The sequence below is a fragment of the Symphalangus syndactylus genome, chromosome 6 (assembly GCF_028878055.3).
Source record: "Symphalangus syndactylus isolate Jambi chromosome 6, NHGRI_mSymSyn1-v2.1_pri, whole genome shotgun sequence".
Taxonomy (NCBI): domain Eukaryota; kingdom Metazoa; phylum Chordata; class Mammalia; order Primates; family Hylobatidae; genus Symphalangus; species Symphalangus syndactylus.
This window is the reverse complement of record NC_072428.2, coordinates 53,081,437-53,095,406: the sequence shown is the minus strand read 5'-3', so window position 1 is coordinate 53,095,406 and position 13,970 is coordinate 53,081,437. Positions and strand designations below refer to the sequence as shown.

Here is a 13,970-nt window from a genome sequence, read left to right as displayed (position 1 = left end):
AAGAATGAGTTCCCCAAATTGCTATTATTGGGAGTCTGCTTCTGTCGAGGGGGCTGCCATTCCAGTAAAGGGCAGGCTTGGGGGCATGGACAGATAAATGAGTAGGTGTTGGTTCCCAGGGGACTCCTCTCCAGCTCATTAAAATGGAATTAAACGCTTCCCAGGCGCCTGACCTTTCTGAGTTGCTGGCAGGAGAGGGTGGTGGGAGTGGGGGATGGCTGAGAGGGGAGAGGAGAGGAGGGGTACTTGGCTGAGTCTCCTCCGCACCCATCTGCCTGACTGAGGGAGCCGAGGCCGCTGCTTGGTTTCTCTGCAAGCTGCTCCCCCCACCCCCAGCTTCTGGAACAGAGCTGCTGTTGCACGGAGTTCCCAGGGGGTCACCTCCCCCTATTCTTTGCTCTTGGTCTGTCCCAGGGCTGGTCAGCTTTGAGGGGCACCGAGGTGAGGGGCTGTGTGCAGAGGTGGGGGTTGGGAGGCAGTGGATGGGTTGCGCACCTCCTTCTCTGCTGAGGGCAAAGGGCCTGGGGTGCCAGGTGCCTGAGAAGGACTTCCTTAGGTTGAGGCTATGAGGACTGGGTCAGGAGGGAAGTAAGGGGAAGACATTTGGAAGGTTGCTCCCCTTGTGGGCGGAATGCTTGCCATGGCCGCTGCTCACCTTGGCTCAGGCTGGGCCAGAGGCCAATGTGTGTGTGTGTGTGTGTGTGTGTGTGTGTGTGTGTGTGTGTGTCTCAGGGACACTGGTGGGATCGGATCACTTACGCTTAACTCACCCAGTAGAACTCTGCTCTGGTCCTGCGGCAGGCTGGGTTCTGGAGCTGACTCTGCCTTCAGGGAGCTCTCAGTCTGGGGAAGGGCAGGGACACCCTCACCACCACAGGCCAGATGAAATACTGTTGCCAGCAGGTGCTCTGGTGGCAGAGCCTGGAGCAGCAAGTGGTACCTCACCACAGAGAAAGCATTTGTGTGGGGCCTTGGGGCACAGGTAGGAGGTCCACAGGAAGGGAAGAAGGGAAAGGGGATTCTAGGCAGAGGAGGAATGTGAGCGAGGCAGGAAGGAGGCCGGGGGAAGGGGTAGTGTGCTGAGGGGAGAGTGTGGTCCTGGGGACGCTGAAGTAGGGGTGCATGCTATTGAGCAGGTTGCTAGCCAGCTGGGCTCTGGCTGCCAGGAGTTTTCAACAACCGTCCCTTCACCTCCTCAAATACCCTGGGCAGGGAAGAACTCTTGAAAGATGTTTAGATTATTCACATCTGCCTCTCCTCCAAGCCTGCACCTTCCCACTCATGTGGAAATGCACTTCCCTAGGATGCCCCCTCCCCAAGGCATACACGTCTGACAGATGCTCCCTGGCTTGCAGGATCTCACTGCCTCCCAGAGGCAGCACAGGCAGCCCCAGACTTCCCAGCTGCTGCCAGATCCTGAGGGCAGAGGGTGCAGAAGGAAGATGGAGTGCCACAGGGTCGGTCAATCTTTTGGGAAGGCCAAGTCACCAGCTCCTTCCTCGACAAGCCCCGTTCCTCTCTCTGAGTCTCTGCTCTTAGTATTCATCCACTGATCCACCTATCCATCCACCCATCCATCAGTTGAACAACTATTTCTTGAGTACCCACTGTATGCCAGGCATGGTGTGCTAGGTGCTGGGAACACAGAAGTGACCAAGACAGATTAGACAGGCCCTGCCTTCACAGACCATACGGTCTGGAGGGTTGGTGGTGACAAGCACTACAGTGAGCATAACCCCAGCTACTTGGGAGTATTCCTTGAGCTCAGGAGTTCGAATCTGGCCAGGAGAATAGAGTGAGACTCCATCTCTAAAGAGAATAAAAATAACAAAAATACTGCAAAACAAGTGAGCAAAATAAGGATGGGATCACACGTGATGGCAAGTGCTAGCAAGGAACCCCCTCGAGGGAGTCCTGCAAAGGAATGCTGGGGCCCGATGGGGACGCAGTCAGCGAGGGCTCTCTGAGGAATACGCTGGCCAGGTGCAGGGCTGTGTGGCTGACTTCTGGGCCTTTACAGCTCACCGCTCAAGGTGGCTTGATTGCAGATTTTTTGTGTGGAAAGAGTCTTTGGCTCTGTTCCTTAATCCTGGGATCATAAGTCCCTTTGAGGAGTGGCAGCCTTTGGTCTCTGGCATTTGATGCCTGATTTGTGCCCACTCTTCCCCCAGCTGCACCAGCCACACCAGCTCCCTGCACGGGGATGGGGTGTTCATGCCATTAGCCATTTTGAACTTGGTGAGGGTGGGGACCTGGGGGCTGTGCTGGGTTTTTAACCCTCTCTTACAGCCACAGTGCCCACTGTTGAGTGTTCCCACTGGGTCCCAGACACTTGCCCTGATTAGCAAGAGCAAGTGTGTGTTCCTGTTGGTGAACAAAAAGCCATGAGTGTGTGGGGGTGATTGTGTGTGTTTGTGTATGGGGGCGCCAGGTGCATGTGCATGACTGTTGGGTATGTGAACTAATTTTCCTGTGTACAGGCATGAATATGCCTGTGGGGATGCTGTGGACACTGTAGGGGTGGGTGTGTGGATGTCTTTGTGTCTGTGACTGCTCCGTGTGTGTGTGTGTGTGTGAGTGTGTATATCACCTCCATGGGAGAGTGAGTGTAAGTGCATGTGTGTGAGGGCCTGACGTTCTTCATGAGAGTGTGGGTGTGTGTGTTTATGCACATGCTGGGTGCAGGTGGGCCGAGGCAGCCCAAGAACTGGTTGCCCCACAGCCCTAGAGGGGTCCCAGCCTTCTCTATTCCTGAGAGATGGGACCAGGTGGAAGGAACAAGAACCACGTCCTCCTCCATGTGCTAACAGTAAAATGCCAACATATTTATATAAGCCATATGCAAATGAACCATAGCCCCAGCTTCTCCTCCCTCCAGCCCCCACTGTCCCGTAGGAGTCACAGATTGAGCCTCATCCAGAGCTTAAGTTTCAACACCATCCTTGACAGCCCAGGTCTCTTCCAGGTCTTCCTGCCTCCAATCTTCCTCCCTCGAATTCACCCTACACCCCATAGACAGTGGCCCTCAGATGCTAAAGTCTGCCATGGCTCCCCAGTACTCTCAGGCTAAAGTCTAACGTCTTAGCCTGGCACTCAAGGCCCTTCCTTCTGTGGTACCATGGACCACACCCCTACCTGGATCCTCATCTCCCCACACCACCTACCGCCAGTGTCCTGGTCTCTTCAAGGTCTACTTGTCCTCCCCATGCCAATTCAGGAAGCCTTCCAAATGTCCTCCCCTCTGAGCTACCCACCTAGTTTTCTCTCTCCTTCCTCAGGTATGAGGCTCCACACCTCCTCCCAGTCATGTCTCCCCACTCATCCCACCCCAGCCAGACTGTGAGCTTCCCGAGAACCTGCTGGTCTCCTCCTCCCCATCTGCTCCTGGCAGGAGACCCAGAGCTGAGGCAGGCATTGGCTGCTGACTGGGGAGGGAGGAGGAAGGAGGGGCCCCCAGGGCAGGCGCTGTTGGGAGCTCTGCAGGTGGTGAGCAGCTTTGAGTAGGCTCCGGAAGCTAGTGACAAGCTAGTGACGCAGGTGGGGAACCTTGCTGTCAGGGCCTGTAGTGGGTCCCTAGGCTGCCACCCTCCCTCCCCACCGTCTCTCATTTTCCTCGACAAGCACCCAAGTAGAGGTGGGGGAAGGGACTTCACAGAGTATGAAAGATGGGCTGAGTTCCCTGGTGACTGGCACAGGGAACTTGGAGAGGGAAGGGATGACGGGGGTGGTGGAGGGAGCGGATCTAGAGGGGGGAAGGTGTGGGCAGAGAACGGTAGGGAGTGGGTGGTGCTGTCTTCACTCTGCCACTTTCTGCTATGTGATTTTGGACAAGGCACTCCACTTTTCTGGCCGTGGCTTGCCTGCCAGGTGGAGGCTTGCATCACGGTGATGAGAATCACATGTAAGGCAAAGCACTTCACGAACCCATTTATCCATTTATTCATTCACCCATCCATCCTCACCACGGCAGGTGCATCATACTGAGCCCATTCCTTTATCCAAGACTTAGGGGCAGCTCAAACCCTAACTCAGACAGGATAGAGCTGGGAGGCTGAGGCTAATACCACCAATTCTAAAATCAGGACCTGCAGCGCTCCATAATCTGTGAGCTAAAAAGGGGTCTAAGGTCCCTCCATCCCCTGAACCATACACCTGGACTGTGCTCTTTATGAGGCAGTGATTGAAAAGGCAGAGACAAAAAAGTTTCACGTCCTTAGGTTAGTCCTAGGAGACTTCCTATAGGAGGGGATTTTCCTGGATCTGTCTGGGTGGTCAGAAAGATGGGGTTATCACTGAGGCCCACAGACTGGAGTGTGTATGTGTTGGTGGGGACCGGTGTGTGCTGCACATGGGGAGGGCATTCTGGCAGAGACAGACACTGGGAGAGGTCACAGCTAGTTCCCTTCTCCCATCCCTCCAGGTGCACTGTGGCCAGCTGAGTGACAATGAGGAATGGAGCCTGCAGGCAGTGGAGAAGCATGTGAGTGGGAGTGGGGCCATGTACAATGAGGCTGAAGACCCTTATCACAGCTGGTGGGAAGATGGCCTGGCCAGGGAGCTGGACAGACCTGGGTTTCAGCTTCGGCGTTGCTGCTTTTGAGCTGTGTGACCTTGAGCAAGTCACTAAACCTCTCTGGGCCTCAGTTTCACACCTGAAAATGGGGATAGTGATAGCACCGACTGACCTAGGGCAGTGGTGAAACAAAACTGGTCAAATATCTTGTAAATACACACGGTTGCCAACTTACAATTTTCGACTTTTTGATGATTTATGGGGAAGCAACACTATCCTAAGTCCGGGAGCATCTGTACTTAGAAAGAACCCTCCATATAATGATACTGAGGCTCTTTCATGCCTGAGACTTTATGACTTTGTGACTTTAACAAGGACTTACGACTTCCTGAGGGGGCTGGAGACAGAAATCTGACATCTTGTCTTGGAAGAATCTAGGGGCTAGGGATGGAGATAGACCCTGTACCCTCCTGTTCCTGGACAGCTGGACACTCCAGGGGCAGTGGGAGCCCCCAGGGGAGCACTCAGGAAGGTAGAGTCCAGGGATGAGGTGTTTGGGACGGCCGGCGGGGTCCCTGGGCCCGGCAGGCAGAGGGAACGGCGGGAGCAAAGGCAGGAATCCCGCTGCAGCAAGCGCAGCGAGCTTGGGGCAAGCGGCGCGCTAACCGTTCGGCCTGCCCCAGACCCTGGTGGCCCTGCGGAGGGTGCAGGCCCTGCAGCAGCGCGGGCCCAGGGAGGCTCCCCGAGCGGTCCAGAACCCCCCGGAGGGGGCGGCGGAAGACCAGAAGGGCGGGGCGGCGTACACCGACCGCGACCGCAAGATCCTGCAACTGTGCGGTGAGGGCCTGGCCTGGGCAGGTCACGAGGGCGGGGCAGGGAAGAACTTGGAGGGGAGATGGGCGGGTTAGGCGGTCCCGGGAGCCGGCGGCGGGCCCGGCGCGGAGCTGAGCGGCGCCCGAGGGACCCGGACACGGAGGTGGGGAGGGACCCTCTCTCTGACCGGCGCCTGGCCCTTGCAGGGGAACTCTACGACCTGGATGCCTCTTCCCTGCAGCTCAAAGTGCTCCAATACGTGAGTCCCTGCGCCCCTCCCGGCCACCTCCCCGTCCTGTCTCCCTCCGGGGACCAACTTCCCCTTGAGCCCTCCATCTTAGTTCCAATTACGATGTCCTTCCTTCCTCTCTCCTCCACCCGCCTGAAGAGCCCCGGAGAGGGGAGCAGGTGGGGAGTGGGGTGACCTGGATCCGCGGTCACCCCCTCGCCCTGCCTGTCCCTCCCTCAGCTGCAGCAGGAGACCCGGGCATCCCGCTGCTGCCTCCTGCTGGTGTCGGAGGACAATCTCCAGCTTTCTTGCAAGGTGAGGGCCCAGGTCCACTGTAGAGCGGGGGGCGGGGCTGGGCGAGGAACTCGGGTCTCCGAGGGGGAAATCCCTTGCCTTTCCTTTAACCGGCCCCCTGCGCTCCGTTCCTCAGGTCATCGGAGACAAAGTGCTCAGGGAAGAGGTCAGCTTTCCCGTGAGTCCCGCGTCTGTCTTCTCGTTGGAGTCTGCAGGGGCGGTTGAGGCCGGGTAGACACTCCTGGGATCTGCCTGGAGTATTTGGATCCTCTAGACTCTTGGAATCCGATGGAATTATCTGGATCTTGGGACTACTTAGAAATGCTGCAGGGATCACAACCTGTGATCAGCAGGCTCTATTAGGAAGAATCTCTTAGCATCTACAGAAAGGCTTACCTGGGACCTGTTCACTTCTGTTGGAGTATTTCTGGATATGGATCTGCTAGAATCTGTTGAGAATCCTTGGAGTCTGCTTATCTCTCCCGTAGTTAGGGAAGACCTTAGAGTCCTTTATAGCGAATTCTGCCAGACTCCTCTCCATCTCTGCTCATCAATGCTGACCCCGTCCACCATTTGGACTGACTGAAGGGTTCTTTGAAACTTCCAGACTTGAGGGTGGGGACAGGTTGAGATCCCCCGACCTGAGGAATGCTGGGCCCTGACTCAGTCTCTCCTCACCCCCTAGTTGACAGGATGCCTGGGCCAGGTGGTGGAAGACAAGAAGTCCATCCAGCTGAAGGACCTCACCTCTGTAAGTCATGGCCTGGCTGACCCAGAGGAGAAAGAGGAGACCCCACTGCCAGCCCCCAGAGCCAGGGTCTCTGTTACAGAGCAGCCTAGGAATGGGGCAGATAAGACCTGGGGACTTTCTACTGTCCCATCTGTCCCATGACACAGAGCTTCCAGCCTTGCATGAGTCCCTTAGAACTGCCTGTTGCAAAATGTGATGGAGGGCTGGAGGAGGGAAGCATACTGCCCCCTGCTTCCCTGCCCTGACTTGCCTCCCCTTTGCAGGAAGATGTGCAACAGCTGCAGAGCATGTTGGGCTGTGCGTTGCAGGCCATGCTCTGTGTCCCTGTCATCAGCCGGGCCACTGACCAGGTGGTGGCCTTGGCCTGCGCCTTCAACAAGCTGGAAGGAGACTTGTGAGTCTTTGTGGGATGATGCAGATCAGGAGATGTCACTGAGAGGCTGGCTAGGGCTCCACTAGGGTAACAGTGTGGGATGGGTACTGGGCAGGGGCTACTGTCTCAGCAGCAGTGGGTTGAACAGTGTGTTAGTGCAAGAGAATGAAAGTCATGTTGAGGTCCAAGCTAGTTCCTCTTCTCTTCTCCCACTTCCTGAAGTTTGGGTAAACTGCTCTTGGGGTATTGGGCTCCCTCCCTTGCCATCCCTGTTTTTGCATTACTGCTAGAAACTGCTAGATGGAGGAGTGGGTGTGCTCTAGGTTGGGTGAATCCTCTGGGACCCACAAAGCGCCATCAACACTGTGGACAGTGGCTAAAGGGAATATGCTTGGGGACTGGGAAAAGCTGTGGATCTTTTGAGCTCCTGACAGGGCAGCTATAAAAATGATACAAAAAAATCTCTTTTTTTGTGGGCAGGGCACAGTGGACAGGGAAGCAGGCTTGGAGGCTTAGTTGGGAAGCATATCTCAAGAACTGAGGACAAACCTGGGGTCTGGAAATGGTGTCATAAATAAATTTCATATCCTACACCAACTCATAAATAGGCAGTAGGTGCCTGAATTTTATTGCAAATGGATCTTAGTTCAGGGAGAAACAGTGCTGCGTCTGATGAGCCATTTCTGTCCTGGGTGCAGGTTCACACTTGGGCTGGTAGGATGAGCAGTTTGTGCTGCATCACATAGGTGGGGAGAAGTAGACAGATGAGGGGCTGAGTCCTGATGCAAAGAGATGCTGATAGGATGCTGGCCTCTGGAGTCCAAGCAAACAGGCTGGGTTTCAGGGCCTGGAGCTCCTGCAGGAGGTGGACACTAGAAAGCCTGGGACTAGGTAGGTGTCAGAGCCCGGGCCTGAGGTCTGCTGGGATAGGGTGGAGATCCAGGAGTCCTAGGTCTGAGCTGCAGAACCTACCAGCATGGAACTGTGTTGACCGTTGAGTGGGCCTGGGGAAACAAAGATAGGGGCAGGGCAGAATCAGCTGAGGCGGGGAGAATGTGGGATTGGTGGCATTTAGAACTTGTGGGCATCCTAATGGTGGGAGAATTTATGCCAATCAGCAAACAAATATTGAGCACTTAATGTTGCCATCCCAGTGCTGACCAGATGGCCTTGGGAAGGCCTTTGGGGAGGGGAAGGCAGAGTGAATGGGGGTCCAGCCGGGGCCATGACCTCTCGCTGCTGGCTGTGAGATTGGGTTCTAGGATGGCCCCAGGGCTGGAGGAGAGGTGGTATCAGCAGGAAATAAAGATGGGGCCTTGGTGGCAGCCTTGAGGCCCAGGTCAGGGGCAGGGCCATCTCTGGGTCCCACGCATTTCAGGGAGTGAGTGTTGAATGACTACATGAGCCAGGGTGGGGCTCAGCTCAGTGCAGTGACTGCAGAGAAGCTTCCTGAAACACAGCTAAGTAGCCAGAGAACAGGGGCTCCAGAAGCCCTTCAGCTGTGAGTGGGATGGGGCTGGTGGCAAGGCCAGGGATAGGATACAGTGACGACATTAGCAAAGACCTCCGAAGTGTTTCGTCTGTACCAGGCTCTGCACTGGGCATGGGTGATATAGTCATGGCCCCATTTCATAAGACTTGAAGCTCATTTTCAGGGCATAGAGGGAAGAGAGTGAGAAGGGTATTCTAGGCTGAGGGAACAGTGCAGAAAAAAAGCACAAAGCTGTGAAAGAGCCCAAGGTTTTCTCAGAATGATGAGGATCTTTGTGAGGCTGAAGCTGAGAGATGTCCTGGGTTGAGGGGTGAGAGGTGGATGGGGCTAGCTAAGGGACCACAAATGTAAGGAAGGTGTGCAGACAGACCCAGGGTGGTGGGGATGGGATCTAGATCCGAATCACTGGATGGCAAGCATGAGTGGGGGATGCCCCACCAGGGCGGAGCACCAAGGCCAGCCAAAAAGTGGGAAAGAGCTTAGGCAGCGACACCTCAGGGCAGCGTGATGTGGGCTAAGGCAGGCTCTTCCCATGACGCACACCATTGGTCCACCCAGCCCCATGCAGCTCCCCAGTGACAAATCATTTGGTGGCCAGATTGAATGACCTGAGCAGGATTTGGGGCTGATCTTGTCTCACCAGAGCTAGCTCCATGAGCAGGGCAAGCAGTCCTCTCCACACCACCACCCTAAGATTTCTGGAGGCAGCGAATCAGGGCCAGCAGAGTCCAGGGAGAGTGGGGCAGTGACAGGAGCTGCACAAGACAGGGCAGTGCCACCGCCCCTCCCCAAGGCTGGAGGTGTGCCTGGGGAAGAGCAGAACACCAGCTTGAGCCCAGGCAGTCTCTAGTCTGAGGGAGGAGACCCAGCTTTGGGCTGGGTAAATCCCAAATCAGAGAGGGGAGGTATGGCTCTGGTTTCAAGCATCTAAGGAGGACTGGAGCCCTCCCCTTGGGGAGCCCCCAGTCTGCAGGGGCATGGGGGTGGGAAGCTGTTCTAAGGGCCTGTGCAGTGGTTGGTTATATAGTTGGCAGGTGGGTACCCCTGTGGGCTTCTGATGGAACAGAAGTAAGGAGAGTGGGGAGAGAAGCCGGTCTTCCCTTCCCTCCTGAGTGAGCCCACCCCCTCCTCCAGGTTCACCGACCAGGACGAGCATGTGATCCAGCACTGCTTCCACTACACCAGCACCGTGCTCACCAGCACCCTGGCCTTCCAGAAGGAACAGAAACTCAAGTGTGAGTGCCAGGTGAGTGACCTGCCTTCAGCCTCTCTCGGGCACCGACTCGCCCAGTTTTCAGCCCCCAAGAGCCATTCAGAAGGGAAATGCCCATGTCTTTCTGGACTGGTGGCAGCTCTTCCCCAGGTGGCTCCGTAACCTCATAATTTGAAGGCTTGCAGTTGTTCAGGACCCGCGCCACTGCCCGCAGGCACTGTATGTGATCGCCCTCTAGTGTTCAATATGGGCACTACAGCAACACCTAGGCAGCTAGAGCTGGCGTGAAGGCGGCTGAGACACTCAGGAGACTCCTCACCTGCACCGGGGCTATTCCCTCACTCCTTCGCTTAGTAGCCAAATGATACAATTAGACACTGACAGTTTCTGGCTTGTCCGGTGAGCCCTAGGGAAGGAAGGAGAAGACCCGGGTGCTGTTGGAGGCAGGGGGTTGGATAGGGTGACCCCTGCACCCCGACCCCCCTATGATCTCCATTTCCTTCATTCCAGGCTCTTCTCCAAGTGGCAAAGAATCTCTTCACCCACCTGGGTGAGTGCACTGTTCTCTCTGCCTGGGTGTGTGTGGGCATGGGGGCTGGCATTTGCAGAGGAGAGGCGAGAGGTCTTGGGAGCCTGGTCTCACCCTGCCTGGTCTTCTCCCTCCCCCAGATGACGTCTCTGTCCTGCTCCAGGAGATCATCACGGAGGCCAGAAACCTCAGCAATGCAGAGATGTGAGTGACTCTACCCAGGGGACAGGGCGAGAGAGGCTGCGGCCTTCAGTCCCCATCCTCTCCTTTCCTGCCCCACCCACTTCCCCCTGCGGGACTTCATCACCTTTTGAGGGATCCTTTATTTCATGCCTGTCTCCCTCACTAGACTGTAAGCTCCAATACAGCAGGGACAGGGCTGGCTTTGGATCCTCAGCTCCTATCGCAGTGCCTGGCACATAGTAGGTGCTTCCAAAAAAAAACACTTGAACGGACACGTTTCTGGAGCCAGCCAGCCCTGAGCAGAGTGTCTTACCTTGGAGCACTCCTCCCAGGCCTCGGAAATCCGGCCTTTGCCTCCTTATGAGAAGTGAGGGCGATCAGAGGGGGTTGTCAGGCCCCAGAGGACCAAACCCCTCCCTCCACAGCTGCTCTGTGTTCCTGCTGGATCAGAATGAGCTGGTGGCCAAGGTGTTCGACGGGGGCGTGGTGGATGATGAGGTGAGCGGGTGTGGAGGGAGTATGTGGCCCTAGGGGTGTCCGGGAGTCCGCCGGCGGCGCTGGGGAGCGGCCCGACGTTTAATAGTCCCCTCTGTGGCCGGGTCACTAACTTCTTCCTCTCAACTCCATCTCTGCCCCGGCAGAGCTATGAGATCCGCATCCCGGCCGATCAGGGCATCGCGGGACACGTGGCGACCACGGGCCAGATCCTGAACATCCCTGACGCATATGCCCATCCGCTTTTCTACCGCGGCGTGGACGACAGCACCGGCTTCCGCACGCGCAACATCCTCTGCTTCCCCATCAAGAACGAGAACCAGGGTGCGCGTGGCGGCCCAGGCGGAGGGGCGGGGCTGGGGCGGGGCCTGCGCCGGGCGGGGCGGGTCTGAGCGACCGAGGGGCGGGCAACACTTCCCCACCGCCTCCGGTGTCCCGGAGCATAAGGGAGTCGGGTTCCATGCCTGGGACGTAACCTGCGGAAACTGCGAGGGCAGGTCCCGGCCGGATCCCTCCCTCCACCCGATCCCTCCCTCCACCGGTGGTTCCTTGCCCCTCTCCCTCCCCCAGAGGTCATCGGTGTGGCCGAGCTGGTGAACAAGATCAATGGGCCGTGGTTCAGCAAGTTCGACGAGGACCTGGCGACGGCCTTCTCCATCTACTGCGGCATCAGCATCGCCCATGTGAGGGCGGGGGTGGGAGTGGGGTGTGGGGTGATAGGGGGCGGGGCCCACGAAGGACCCTCGGTTCTCCTCCTCCGACTGGCTCTCCTTGTGGGTTGATCCCTTGGTCTGGCACTCAGAGTCCCGCCGCTGGGGTGCAGCCTTCAGGACATGCTGGCCACCTCTGGGTTCAGTTTCCCATCTAAAAATTGGGGATACGATTTCCTGCCCTGTCCACTCAGCCTCCTGGGACCATGAGAAACTCCCGTTGTCAAAATCTCCTCTCTTCCCTGGAAGCAGTCTCAACCCAAGCCGAGTGCTTTTTTGGAAGTGCTGGGTCTCGGTGTCCAGGCCTGCTGGCGCTCTGGCCTGGGAATCCAGCCCCAAGGTCCCTGACATGATCCCCTCCTTGCTTCTCCTTCCCTGCCATGGGCCTTGAGCTCCATCACTGAAGCCTGGGTCAGGTGTGGGGGAGTGCAAAGGGCCAGACCAAATGCTGGGAGAACTTGATGAGGAGGAACCGGCTCGGGGCTCTGGATGAAAGTGGGGGTGGGGTCTTTACTGTGGACTGGAGCTTGAAAGTTTTGACTGGGGCCAGAATGGGACAGGAAGTGGGGTGTCTTTTTGACCCGTTCGTCCCAGTCGGGGCCATTGCTGAGTTTTCACAGCCACCTTCCTTGAGCCCCATCTTTCCCTCTTTCCCCTAGTCTCTCCTATACAAAAAAGTGAATGAGGCTCAGTATCGTAGCCACCTGGCCAACGAGATGATGATGTACCACATGAAGGTGAGGCTCGCAGAGACCTCTGGTCCTCCTCCCAGATTCCCCGGGGACCCAGGGCCAGGCAGGGCTTCCTGATCGATCTCTACTGAGGATGAGAGGATAGGCCCAGAGCCACAGTGGGTCTCCTGCCCTCCTTAGGGGCAGCTCCCACCCCTGCTTAGAGACCTCTCCTCCAAGCTGCTTCTGAGCTCAGTCCCAAGGCTGGAAGTAGCCAGAGGAACCAGCCCAGGGAATAATTGGTTCAGCCAGGTATTCCCCATGTTCAGGGAATAATTCCCATCTTGGGAATTACTGAGGGCTAGGAAGCTCACCCAGGACCTGTCCCCATGGCTTCCCTAGGTACAGTGCCCATGCAGCCCTGGGCAGTCTTAATTGCTGATAATCTATCCCATTCCCTACCCTGGGTCACAAAAGCTGGCTTAGTGCCATGTATATGATAGTCGCTGTTCATTTGGACATTTCCTCTCACCTGTGTCCAAACCAGAGAGGCCCAGACCTTGTGAGTTGGATCAAAACTGTAGTAGGAAGAGTTAAGGTTAGAGAGTAGGAAGGTCTCCACAAAAGGAGGACTGCTACAGTTACTGTGTATGAAATGCTGCCATGGTTTGGGGGTGTCATGAAGGGGTATTCTCGATCTTTGCCAAGGTTAGGCTGTTACAGATAAAGGGTGGTCACCTGCAGGGAGGCGCGCGTGGGGTGGGCTGCAGGGCTGTGAGGGGAGGGTGGTGATTTCCTGCCCAGTTACAGTCCACAGCGTGGTGGCCCAACTGTGGTACATTCTGGGTGATGCATCCCCCACCTGCCATGGGAATTTGAAGATGAAGACACCAGATGGGGTGAAGGCTGTCTTCTGATGCTCTGGCTGGCCTCCTCTAGGTCTCCGACGATGAGTATACCAAACTCCTCCATGATGGGATCCAGCCTGTGGCTGCCATTGACTCCAATTTTGCAAGTTTCACCTATACCCCTCGTTCCCTGCCCGAGGATGACACATCCATGGTGAGTTGCTCTCCTCCACTTGACTGGCCAGGCTGAAGGTATGTAGCCAGAGGCTTAAGTTAAATGTGCATCAAGAACTTCCTGGGAAGACAGAGTCATCAAGGAAGGCTGTGGAGGGTCCCTCAGAGATGGAGGGGCATGTAGTCTGCCATCATGAGGCCATGGGGCCTGCCCAGGGGCTAGAGGCTGGACTGGATGATCCCAAGGGCTGCTGTTGGACCAACCATGCCCAGGGCGTGTGACCTCAGGGTTTGCATCCCTCCCAACCCCGTTTTTCTAATATTTTGTGTGGGCTTGGTTTCAAGAGTTCTTAGTTGTTAGATCTCTAAAAATGCATAGCTCCGAGAATGGTTGCTTCAACTATTTTGTGGTTCTCTAGTTTAGATGTAAGTTTCTAAGACTCCAGATTTTGAGTGTGGAGTTTGAAGAAGGGCCTAGGCGAGGGCCCCATCTTGATACTGGCAGCCCCTCTGATCCCTCCCTCTGCCCTCTCCAGGCCATCCTGAGCATGCTGCAGGACATGAATTTCATCAACAACTACAAAATTGACTGCCCGACCCTGGCCCGGTTCGTGCGCACACAGACAGCCCCAGTCTTCGCCTCCCACTTTCCTCTACTGTCACATCCGTTGCCCCCGGCGGT

The 13,970-nt window shown here is 56.5% G+C and overlaps 1 protein-coding gene and 1 long non-coding RNA gene across 7 annotated transcripts in view; one reads left to right on the top strand and one right to left on the bottom strand.

Annotated features, from left to right (window-relative positions):
• PDE2A (phosphodiesterase 2A) overlaps positions 1-13,970 on the top strand; it is a 99,676-nt gene that overhangs the window by 80,049 nt on the left and 5,657 nt on the right. For all 6 annotated transcript variants that reach the window (XM_055282835.2, XM_055282839.2, XM_055282840.2 and 3 more), the window contains 16 exons: positions 4,421-4,480; positions 5,197-5,350; positions 5,533-5,585; positions 5,796-5,870; positions 5,986-6,027; positions 6,535-6,600; positions 6,864-6,994; positions 9,600-9,711; positions 10,189-10,228; positions 10,348-10,411; positions 10,816-10,888; positions 11,032-11,209; positions 11,456-11,568; positions 12,255-12,332; positions 13,206-13,328; positions 13,825-13,895. In XM_055282835.2, coding sequence (XP_055138810.1) covers positions 4,421-4,480; positions 5,197-5,350; positions 5,533-5,585; positions 5,796-5,870; positions 5,986-6,027; positions 6,535-6,600; positions 6,864-6,994; positions 9,600-9,711; positions 10,189-10,228; positions 10,348-10,411; positions 10,816-10,888; positions 11,032-11,209; positions 11,456-11,568; positions 12,255-12,332; positions 13,206-13,328; positions 13,825-13,895 — 1,433 coding nt within the window. The remainder of the gene's footprint in view (positions 1-4,420; positions 4,481-5,196; positions 5,351-5,532; positions 5,586-5,795; positions 5,871-5,985; positions 6,028-6,534; positions 6,601-6,863; positions 6,995-9,599; positions 9,712-10,188; positions 10,229-10,347; positions 10,412-10,815; positions 10,889-11,031; positions 11,210-11,455; positions 11,569-12,254; positions 12,333-13,205; positions 13,329-13,824; positions 13,896-13,970) is intronic.
• Positions 7,572-11,206, bottom strand: LOC129484588 (uncharacterized). The gene is made up of 3 exons (XR_008658471.2): positions 10,704-11,206; positions 9,998-10,084; positions 7,572-7,977 (listed from the first exon to the last, which is right to left on the bottom strand). It is a non-coding gene; the product is annotated as an uncharacterized lncRNA (long non-coding RNA).